General features: G+C 43.2%; 1 protein-coding gene across 2 annotated transcripts in view; it reads right to left on the bottom strand.

The window, feature by feature from the left end:
• kif3b (kinesin family member 3B) overlaps positions 1 to 12,041 on the bottom strand; it is a 44,650-nt gene extending 32,609 nt beyond the window's left edge. Inside the window, exons 1-3 of one of the 2 annotated variants that reach the window (XM_072556766.1) lie at positions 11,760 to 12,041; positions 9,261 to 9,330; positions 1,171 to 2,624 (exon numbers count right to left, since the gene is read on the bottom strand). In XM_072556766.1, coding sequence (XP_072412867.1) covers positions 1,171 to 2,571 — 1,401 coding nt within the window. In that variant the 5' untranslated portion in view covers positions 2,572 to 2,624; positions 9,261 to 9,330; positions 11,760 to 12,041. The remainder of the gene's footprint in view (positions 1 to 1,170; positions 2,625 to 9,260; positions 9,331 to 11,759) is intronic. The other variant, XM_072556767.1, reaches the window with a different exon arrangement.
• Positions 12,042 to 12,336: the final 295 nt, after the last annotated feature.

Raw genomic sequence — 12,336 nt, 5'->3', positions numbered from 1 at the left:
AGTGAAATAGCAACTATTTTTCTGAGTTACCACGTGCATACCATGGGAAACTGACTCGCTTTCTACAGAAATATCTTACATTTAAATGCACTTTTGTCAACATCTTCTAGCATCAAATTCCTGTTCACTTTTGTAAAACAATTGGCCTCTATAAAAGTGACACTTCACAATCACATCTACTTGGCAGTGTTGCAGTACCAATAAATTATTAGAAAAATGTCAAGCTTATTCTGGACATTACAATTCTGGACATGGAAACTTACAAAAGAAAGCAAGAAAAATGTAAGTCTTTCAAAACCTCTTGTCCTCTGACCCCACTTTAACTTAAGCTTCCACTTAGCTTTCACTCCTTTGCGCATGCCCACAATTTCTAGTAGTTTCAGAAAATTTTCAGGTGATTCTACTACAAGATCAATTGAAAACTGAAACACACTTTTATTAAAATAAGACAGATAATAAGATAGCGTTTGTCAATTTGGTCACAAAGATAGGCGCAAAATCTGTTTTAAAAAAGCACAAAATTTGGTATCCAACTTTTCCCATATGCTATTATTTTGATTTCAATTATATCAAATTGGTCAGGTTAGACACCTACTCAGCCTTTTTAAAAACATTTAATTCAAAACCGAATCCACGCAGGTGTTATAAACAAACACTGAAAATACTGATAATTAAATAAATAATGAAATTCACTCATGACTTTAATTACTAAAAGCTTTAGTTATGCAATTTTAATAACCCTGATCAAATAACTCTATTGGCAACAACTAAGATAAATATTTTCAATAAAATGCTCTGCTTACCTTTCTATTAGCATGGTCCTTTAAAATAGACTTAACAACTGAGCAAAACTAATCAGAATTTGTTATTTGACTTATATGCTATTGAGACAGGAAATGGAAAGACATTTCAAACCAATATAATTACTCCGCTTCCTGATTCCCTGTTGACTTGAGAGAAGCAAGTATTTTAGCAATTTCCTTTCAAAGCAGTTTGAGAGACTGCGTTGAATCTCAAAGATAACAGTGTGCCAAACATTATACTTCAACACAATATGTTGCAAAGTTCTGTTTCAACTGAAATGTTTTAAAATTATTTAACCCAACTCCAAAGTATTGGCAATGACAGTTCAACTGAATCACGGATTATTGCAATACTTTATTACTATACCTTAATTTTAGTGGCAAGAGTCTCAGAAGCTTCTCTCTCTCTCTGCACATCTCCCATCTTCTTCTCTTTTTCTCGCAACAGCTTCTGTTTTTCTTCTGCCACTAAGCTGTGGTCATCCATGATTGCTTTTTTTTCTCTCTCCAGCTTTTCTTGTTGTTCCCGCCAGTATTCAGGTTCATTTTTAATTCCCTCATCCTCTTCTCCATCTCCATCATCATCTTCAATTTCCTCCTCTCCTTCTCCCCCTTGCCTCCTTCGATTCTTCTTCTTTCGCTTGCCAACACCCCGCTTCGCCAGTTGAGCTTTCAGCCGAGCTATCTCTTCCTGAAACTCTCTCAAAAGTGCATCTTTAGGATCTTCATTTACACGAGGTTTATTCTTGATGTTCTTGGCACGATTTGCATATCGTAGTGTAGTAAGTGTCTCTTCACAGTTGTAGGAAGCGGGACCAATATTTGCCACCATAACAGTCTTGGCATTCCCTCCCAATGAGTCCTGAAGCAATCGAGTTAGCTTTGAATCTCTGTAGGGAATATGAGTGCTTTTACCATCCACGAGTGCGGATATGACATTACCCAACGCTGAGAGAGAAAGGTTAATTTTTGTTGCTTCTTTTAACCGTTCACCTTGAGCTCCAGTTTTTGCTTGTCGTTCACTGCCCGCCAGGTCTACCAAATTCAACTTTCCAACACGAATATGATTCTCTCCATCAAGTCCAATTTCACTGCATTCAACAGTTATAACAAAGATGGCATGAGAACGAGAGCTATGCTCATTCATGTTCGTGGCACCAACTGATCGATTCTGATTGCCAACATTCATAACATGTTCAATTTCTTTCACATTTTTTGTCACAAAAGAAGACAGGTCTTTGACGTATACACCAGTGTCTGGCCGTTCTTTTAGCTCCAACCTTTTAGTTTGATCTTTCGCGAGTAAATCTTTTATTTCCTCTTGGTAAATCTCTAGGTATGATGCCCTTACTAAGTATTGCTGATTTTGTGATCGAGAAATATGTGTGAATATATGCTCAAAGGAATTTGGGATGACACCTCTCCTTTCAGGATCTGTGCGGACACCCTCCATAGTGTAGGTTTTCCCTGTTCCAGTTTGCCCATAAGCAAAGATTGTCCCATTAAAGCCCAGGAGAACAGATTCCACAAGAGGTCGAAAGGTCTCATCATATAATTCTACTTGTTTAGAATTGCAGTCATAAACAGCATCAAATGTGAAAGTCTTGGGTAGTTCACCTGGACCTCCTTTAGGGTTCTTCACCAGAATCTGACCTAGTTTCGCATCTATATCAACAATTCTTCCAAAGCCACCTGCAATTTCCTTCTCGTTCATTGGCCGACATCGGACAACCACCTTAACCGATTCAGAACTTTTTAACTTTGACATTGTGTGTTGTGATCAAGTTCAAATGCTAAGAAATATTCTTGACAGTGAGCAACCTGTAGAAGAGATGCAAAACTCATTAATCTCATACTAAATTCAATTAACCCACCAATAGTAAACTAAGGCAATGTAATATCTTGAAAAAACACGAGTAGTCTTCAAAATCTTCATTAAAGTTGGTGAACAGGAGGTTAATTGAAAAACTCAATAACTTGCACAATGCTTAATAGCAACTGAAGTTGATTCTATTCCTAACCAATACTTGCACCGAATATTGTAAAAATCTCCCTGCTCAAAAATATACAATTAAAACATTTTATAACATTTTCAGCATTGTTATGCCAAATTTAAACTAAAAGATTAAATCTGCCAGTTTATTTTGTTACTTATTTTCATGCCATCAATCAAGAAGTTTAAGATTTATATAATCAGACCTGGCTTTTTATTTTATCTATTCTTGAGGTACGAACATATTCTTGAGATGCTTGCAATTACTCTTGAACAACTACAGTCCATGTAGTTAATGTCCTTCCATAATGTTGATCAGTAGACAGGGTTTAAGATTTTAATGAGGACGACAACAATTTAGTACTAGCTGGGATACTGTCAGCGTCCTTTCCCATCCCATGTATTCAGCTGTCCCTTGAAGTGAAATGAACTGGCTTTAGACTGACATGTGTGATGATGGATACTTCTGGACAAAGACAAAAGTCACCCATTCAGCACTTCTGGCTGAAGATGTTTCCAAATGCTTTGCCTTGTCTTTTGCACTTTTGCTGGAATCTGCCATTATTGAGAATAGGCATGTTCATGGAACCTTCTCCTTCTGTTAGCTGCTTCAGCAATATTCTATCAACGCGGGGTGGTTACAAAACAGCACAAATATCCCTATGCTGATCCTTTGAATTACTGAGCATAGACAACTGATATAAATTGGCACTAATGCTAAAACAAGTTAGAGGCACTTTGTGCTCAAGAACCTAGAATCTTTTGTGACAGGATACAATTGGTTTGCAAAGCTTTGCGATTTAGTTGGTTGTGGAATTGCTTAAAGCTACAAACAAAATGTTGTTTTACAGGCTTGTAGGCATGCTGGGCTGTGAAGTTACACGTTTTGGTGGTATACAATTTTATTGTTGGTCCACTATCACCTGATACGCAGTTTTGAGCTACAGGATATTTATTTATTCCATCAGTTTGAACAGTGGTAGTGCCACATCTCAATGAAAGATACCCTCAGTGTGAAGACAAAACAACAGCCTACATCTTCTGGTCAACAGCCTGTGAAGTTTTCGCCCACCCAACAATACTATCCACTTTCAGCCGCATTCCGTAGTCAGGTTTGGTTGTGGAGTTGAACAGATTGAGGGGACGAGTTCGTTGGATGATTGAAAGCTAGATAGAAAGCAACAGGCATCAAATAAAACAAAACACTGCAATCAACACAAAGGGACGAGCAGTAGAAGCAGATGCTTTTAAGTATACATGCCAACTATCCCTACTATTTATATTTTAGCATCAATCATTTTGTTAAACAAATAAAGAGTCAGATCAGACTCTAAATATTAACTCGGTTTCTCTCTCCACAGATGCTGCCAGATCTTTGTTTCTCCTACATTCTCTATATTTGTTTCAGATTTACCAGCATCTGTAGAATTTTGTTTTTACTTGACTAAAACTTTTGTAATTCCCCAATCCTCCCCAATCGCACTGTTAAGCCACCCTACGAAGACAGTGGCCCAATTCTATTGAAGTTCAATCCTTCCAACCTGTACATGTTCCAACTCCACCAGAATTGTGAACTCAGTTTGTCTCTGTAGATCCTGCCAGGCCTGATCTTCTCCAGCATTCTCTATGCTTGTGGCAAGTTACAACCTTGTTCAAAAATGGTGCAAGGATAGTCCCAATAACTACCATCCAGTCAATTCAACCTCAGAAAAGCTGTCAGAAAGAACAGTCCAGGACAAAAGTAACAGTAATTTGCACAGCACAGATTAATTAAAGAAAGCCAGCATGGCTTTCTTGAAGTCAAATCTTGTTTAAATAACTTGTCTAACTATGGAATTAAAAGGGAAGTAGTAGCATCAATATGCAGTTGGCTGAGTGACAGGAACAGACAGTAGCAGTGGGGCTTGCTTTCTGGATTGCACGAAGGTGCACAGGTGGTATTCCACATTAGTCAAAATACAGTCACTGTTCTTGACCTTTATTCATGATGTAGACTTGGGTGAGGAGATTTCAAAACTCACAATTTCAAAATTCTAATGAGACACAACTTGGAAGCACTTTGAACTGTGGGGGAGAAACAATTAGATAATTGAAAAGGTAGCAAGACAGGTGGCTGGAGAACTGGGCAGGCCATGTGGCAGATAAATTTAATAGAGGCGAAGTATGAAGTAACATGCTTTGGAAGGAAAATGAGAATAGGCAATGTAAAATGAAGGATACAATCCTAAAGGATATCAGAGAGCAGATGGACCCATAGCACTATGTGAACAAATGCTTGCACATAGCAAAGAAAGTGGTTAAAAAAAATAGAAAAGCATGGTTTATAAATAAAGACACTGATTACAAAATAAGGCAATTATGAAGAACCTTAAATCACTGGTTTAGCTTCAACAGGAGCATTGCATCTAATTCTGCGCACTCCATTCAGAAGAGAGAGAAATCAGAAGGTGTGGTGGTCATTCAGCCCTATAAGCCTGTTCCACTATTGAATATAATCATGGCTGACCTGATTGTAACCTCAAATCTATATTCCAGCCTACCTCGATAATCTTTCAACTCCATGTTTAACAAAAATCTCTCTACTTCTGCCTTAAAAATATTCAAGGACTCTACTTTCACTACTCACATAAGAGAGTTCCAAAGACTCTCAACCCTCAGAGCAAAGGTTTGACCAAATGTTATTTTTAAATGGACATTTAACCAGTTAGTATCTCCTAGTTCTAGATTCTCCCACAAGAGGAAACATTCTCTTCAGATCTATCCTATCAAGACCCCTCAGGTTGTAATACGTTGCAACTAAGTCACCTCTTACTTTTCTAAACCCCAGCAGATACAAGCCTAGCCTATCCAACTTTACTTAGAAGACAACCCATACATTCCAGGTCTTAGTCTGGTAAACCTTGCCTCAAACTCCTTCAACATATTTACATCTTTCTGTAAATAAGTGACCAATACTGTACACAGTACTCGCATGCAGTCTGTGGGTGTTCTGTATAACAAATACCAAGTCCCTACTTTTATAATAAATGCCTCTCATGATAAATGATAACACTTCATTACTTTCCTAATTACTTGGCGTAGCTGCAACTATCTTTTTGTGATCCATGCGCAAGGACACCCAGGTTCCTCTGCAGCTCAGATCTGCAATCTCTTTCTATTTAGATAACATGTTGCATTCTTATTCTTCCTGCCCAAATGGATAACTGCATATTTTCCACATTATTCTCCTTTTGTCACATCTTTGTCCACTCATTTAACTACATATTTTTGTAGCCTTCTTACTTAAAATAATCTTCAACTTTCTGAGCAATTTGTGCTGTCACAAAATTTGGCAATCATGCTATCCATCCGTCAATCTAAATCATGATTATAAATTGCAAATAGTTGAGGTCATAGCACCGTGCATTACATGTTGCCAAGCTGTACTCTCTGTGGGCCATTAGCCAGCCAATCTTCTATCCATGCTAATATACTACACCAAGAAGTTTTATTTTCCTCAATAACTTTTGATGTGTCAGGTTATCAAATGCTTTTGGGAATCTAAGAACAGTACAACCACCAGTATCCCTTTAACCACAGCATGAATTACCTCCTCAAAGAACTCAAATTGGTTAAATTGGCTAAACATGATTTCCCTTTCATAAAATCATATTGACTCTGCCTGATTACCCTGAACTTATCCAAGTTCTATAACTTCGAGTCACAGAGTCATACAGCACAGGGTTGGGGGCGGGGCAGTGTTAGATGGGACTGGGGGCAGGGGGTGGTGTTGCACAGGGTTGAGGGTAGGGGGCGGTGTTGCGCAGGGTTGGGGACAGGGGCAGTGATGGAGGTGGGGGGTGGTGTTGCACGGGATTGGGGGCCGGGGGAGGTGTTGCACAGGGTTGGGGTTGGGGCCTCGCGCACTGTTTGCTGCTGCTGCAATCTCCTGAACGTGGAGCAGAGTTTAAAAACTCCAAGCCCCAGAGGAAAGGCATTTAATCGATTAACCAAATAATTGATTATCTAAACGAAATAGTGCCTGTCCATAAGATGACACAGAAACAATCCCTGTGGAACACTGCTGATGACAGGCTTCCAGTCCGAAATGCAACTCTTCACCATCACTGTCACCTGCTGTTTAGCCAATTACGTATCTAATGGCAAGCACACCCTGAATCCCATGTGATGCAACTTTACTCAGAGGAATCTTGTCAAAGACTTTACTAAAATCCAAGTAAACAACATCTACTGCTCTGCCCTCAACCACCTTTTTGGTAAAACTATGTTGACTATCTCTGATCAATAATAATATCTTCTAACCATTTCCCTCTGATTGATGTTGAGCTAACAGGTCTGCTTTCTGTTTCCCTCCACTTTTCAAATGTGAGAGATACATTTGTAGTCTTCCTACTAAATGAGGTCACCCCCAAACCAACGGAGCTTCTGAATATTAAAAGCAATGCATCAACAATCTCACTAGCTACTGGCTTTAAAACTCTACCATCAAGTTCATTTTTCAGCCCACAGCTCCAACAATTTACTCCATTATTTCTCTGACGAATGCAATCCCCCCCACCCTAAGTTTCTCCCTTTCTTTCATTTCGTGATAACTCACTGCTTCTGGAATGTTGTCCATATCCTCTACAGTGAGGATGGATAAAAAATACAAACTTAAATTTTTCAATTAGGGACATGTACCTTCAGAGTTATTCCAATACAAACCAAATTTCATCTTCAAAATATTGTTGCTGCATTTATAGGGTTAAACATATTTTGTTGGATAGAGGAAGCTGGAGCAAGTAACCATGGTAATCACAACTGTTAATATTACATCAAATTATAGAAAACTATTCCTGGTCACGGACAAATTTTACTCTCTTCCTCCATTGATGGAGCAAAGTCATTTAAGAAATAGAGGGAAAGCTAAGATGAACAAATTACAACATACTACACATCTGAGAATCTTGATTTCATTCTAATTATACTCTCAGGAATAAGAAAAGGCCCTGAGAGAAATAAGAATCACAGAATTCAAATTAAATTCTCTCACTGTTTCCTAAAGTTTCAGTACAAACCAAATAAAGCCAACATAACAAGTGAATCAAAATACAAAAAAAATTTCAACACTTCAGATGAGCTAATTCCGAAGGAGATATTAGTAGCTCACAATGGAAGTCTAGAAAATACATAATAATTTCAGTGAAATTAAGTTTTGTAGATTCTGTGGCTTCACATTGCAATGGAAGCAGTTGCAAGCAATGAGGGAATTCCTTATCCTACAGTGTATTATTTGTTTAATTTTAATGAGTAAATATGAAATCCAGATCAAAGAACCCCTGTGGTGTCAGGTAATATCCCTACTACTAAACCAGGAATCCTAGGTTAAAGTTCCACTTGGTTCAGAGATGTATAATAACATTTCTGACCAGAGTGATTCGAAAATAACTGCAAGCTGCATCACAAGTTTTTAAAAATCATTTCATGGGATACGGGCATTTTATCTAGGCCAGTAGTTATTGCCTGTCCTTGCTTAGGTAGAGCTGAATTCTTGAGTCTCCCCAGTTCATCTCATGTTCAAACACAAAGCTGTTAAGGGAGGGAGTTCCTGGACTTTGACCCAGTGACATTGAAAGTTCCATTGCTGGTGGACTCTCTGGTTTCATTCCTTGAGATTCGTTTTAGTGGTTTGAGACAACTGAATGGCTTGTTGGGCTTTTTCAGAGGGCAGTTAATTGTTAAGCACAGTGCTCTTTTCTAATCAACCCGTTAAGAGATGTCATTACACATTTCTGGAACAAATTCAATTTGAACCCAGGCTTCCTGGTTTAGTGATAGGGATGCTACCCTGCACCAAAAAGGTCCTATGATCTGGATAAATACAGTGGGAATTCCCTCATTGCTTAGAACTGTTTCCATTGCACGTAGCCAGCTAAGCAGATTTCCTTCCGAAAAGGACATTAGTGAACCAGGTAGGCTTTTCCAAAAATCAATGATGGTTTCATAGCCATCATTAGACTTTTAATTCCAGATTTTTGGTTGAATTCAAATTCCATCATGAGGAGAGATTCAGGACTTCAGATAACGCTCCCCAGCGATTACCAAGGTAGCAACAAAGCCACTAAAGTCTCGTCCCTCCAATGAACATCCTATAGATTAATGTGTGAAAGACAGATATAAATCTGGCTTCACACTGCTACGGTGTAGTTGAATCCTTGCAGCAATGTCAGAGTCACAAGATGTATTTTTTAAGCTTAGTGGAATCACAAAGTAGATTCTCAAAATTCTCACTGATATTACACACAAATGAAGACACTTGCAGTTTCTTAGAAATAAGAGTATGCACTGCAGTAAAATACAACTTTACAAATGAAGATTGTCTTCTGAATTTGCTTGCACCTGTGCTCCTGAGAGGAGGTTGTTTCCAAGGAAGCTTTAAACTGTATGTTACTGTGAGAACAGGTGTGTGGTAGAGTTATACTCACCTCAGTGCAACTGCTTTTCCAATTATTGTCACGCAGCCATGAGCAAGATTTCAGTAAACCATGACAGTGCCTTTAAAGTAATTCAAACATTAGCGCAGTGCATTCAGATAAGCATGAACACATCACAAAGTACATAAAGAATCCTAGAACTTGAAATACATTACTACAAGAATAATACAGAATGCACTGGAGTAATGATGCAAAATTCAGTGTTTAAAACACACAAAACTGGCTGGCAGAAAACCAAATTACCAAAGTAGTAGAACAACAAATGGACAGGTACTCCATGTGCCGAATACCTTCGCCCATCACTCCAACCCAAATGATCTCTCACCACTCTCGAGATGATTGTTGGGCTATCTCCAACAACTCCAACCACTCTTGGACCAGCCACTTAACTTTCTATCCCTTAACAATATTATTTATGGAGCAGCCTTCCAGTCCCCTCATCTCCACCTGCTTCCTGCTCTACATCCCACAACCAGATATTCACCTCTCAGAAAATTTCCTCAGCTGCAACTCTTTCAAAACACACCTCATTACACCTTTTGACTTGATCTTCCCAGTACAGGTACACATCACTACTGGGTTAGAAGTTCCCCCTTTACTCCTGGGGCAGATATCCTCCCTTCACATTGCTAAATTTCCAGGATTAGACACCGTCCCTCCACCTCCCACACCACTAAATTTCCAGGATTGGTCATTGTCCTTCTCCCTTTCATACCCCTAAATTTCCAGGACGGGCCATCGTCCCTGCCCCTCTCACACCCCTACATTTCCAGGAATGGACACCATCCCTCCCACACCCCTACATTTCTAGGAATGGACACCATCCTCCCCTCTCACACCTCTACATTCCCAGGACTGAACACCGTCCCTCCCCTCTCACACCCCTACATTTCCAGGAGTGAACACCGTCCCTCCCCTCTCACACCCCTACATTTCCAGGAGTGGACACCGTCTCACACCCCTACATTCCCAGGACAGGACACCGTCTCACACCCCTACATTCCCAGGACTGGACACCGTCTCACACCCCTACATTCCCAGGACTGGACACCGTCTCACACCCCTACATTCCCAGGACTGGACACCGTCCCTCCCCCCACATTCCCAGGACTGGACACCGTCCCTCCCCCCACATTCCCAGGACTGGACACCGTCCCTCCCCCCACATTCCCAGGACTGGACACCGTCCCTCCCCCCCACATTCCCAGGACTGGACACCGTCCCTCCCCCCACATTCCCAGGACTGGACACCGTCCCTCCCCCCACATTCCCAGGACTGGACACCGTCCCTCCCCCCACATTCCCAGGACTGGACACCGCCGCCCCCACCCCCCCAACATTCCCAGGACTGGACACCGTCCCTCCCCCCAACATTCCCAGGACTGGACACCGTCCCTCCCCCCAACATTCCCAGGACTGGATACCGTCCCTCCCCCCAACATTCCCAGGACTGGATACCGTCCCCCCCCCCACATTCCCAGGACTGGATACCGTCCCTCCCCCCACATTCCCAGGACTGGATACCGTCCCTCCCCCCACATTCCCAGGACTGGATCCCGTCCCTCCCCCCCACATTCCCAGGACTGGATACCGTCCCTCCCCCCCACATTCCCAGGACTGGACACCGTCCCTCCCCCACTGGACACTGTCCCTCCCCCCTCTCACATCCCTACATTCCCAGGACTGGACACTGTCCCTCCCCACTCCCACACCCCTACATTCCCGGGACTGGACACTGTCCCTCCCACCTCCCACAACCCTACATTCCCAGGACTGGACACTGTCCCTCCCTCCTCCCACATCCCTACAGTCCCAGGACTGGACACCGTCCCTCCCCCCTCCCTACATTCCCAGGACTGGACACCGTCCCTCCCCCCCTCCCACAACCCTACATGCCCAGGACTGGACACCGTCCCTCCCCCCCTCCCACAACCCTACATTCCCAGGACTGGACACCGTCCCTCCCCTCTCCCACAACCCTACATTTCCAGGACTGGACACCGTCCCTCCCCCCTCCCACACCCCTACATTCCCAGGACTGGACACCGTCCCTCCCCTCTCCCACACCCCTACATTCCCAGGACTGGACACTGTCCCTCCCTCCTCCCACACCCCTACATTCCCAGGACTGGACACTGTCCCTCCCCCCTCCCACACCCCTGCATTCCCAGGACTGGACACCGTCCCTCCCCTCTCCCACACCCCTACATTCCCAGGACTGGACACTGTCCCTCCCTCCTCCCACACCCCTACATTCCCAGGACTGGACACTGTCCCTCCCCCCTCCCACACCCCTACATTCCCAGGACTGGACACCGTCCCTCCCCTCTCCCACACCCCTACATTCCCAGGACTGGACACTGTACTCCCCCTCTCTGACACCCTCCCTCCATGTCTCTCTTTTTCTCGGACTGGACAGTCCGTGTCGGCCTGGCCACACCTTTCGGCCGGGCTGTGCGGTGAGAGCTCCACTTTGCTGCCCGCATTCACCTGAGCTTCCCGTCGGCGGCCGCCGCCTCTCCATCACCCGCGGCCTAGCAACGGACAAACAAGGCGCTCGGCCGCGCAACGGACACAAGGAGCGGGCGCCCTCTCCGCAGCGCAGGGACAGCACGGATCGCAGGGTCCGGCCTCCGAGTGCCCTTCGCCCCAAACCGGGCCAGAGAGCGACTCGAGCGAGAGGCGGGTCGAAACGTTGCTGCGGCTCTACCTGCTCCTCAACAGCGGTCAGCCATTCGCGCCGGGGACTCGGCGCGAGCGACACTGCCCCGGATGAGAAGGAAGACCCGAAGCTGGATTCGGAGCCGGAGCAGAAAACCCGGAGCTGGATTTGGAGCCGGAGCAGAAACCCTGAGGAGGATTCCACCCGGAGCAGGAGCGGGAGCTGGAGCTCGAGCTCGAGCTCATCACGTTGCTTTGATCACCAGTGTTTTCCTTGCCAAGTGGCACACTTTACTACTTTTTTTTGACGCCCCTTCCAAAAAATACAAAATCAGGTAAGTTATCCCAATACCATAAAAGAAACAAAAAAGTGTTCCCTTTTAACAGCAACACAATTTCTTCATTC

This window comes from Chiloscyllium punctatum, chromosome 37, assembly GCF_047496795.1.
Source record: "Chiloscyllium punctatum isolate Juve2018m chromosome 37, sChiPun1.3, whole genome shotgun sequence".
Taxonomy (NCBI): domain Eukaryota; kingdom Metazoa; phylum Chordata; class Chondrichthyes; order Orectolobiformes; family Hemiscylliidae; genus Chiloscyllium; species Chiloscyllium punctatum.
This window is presented reverse-complemented; position numbering and strand designations above follow the sequence as displayed.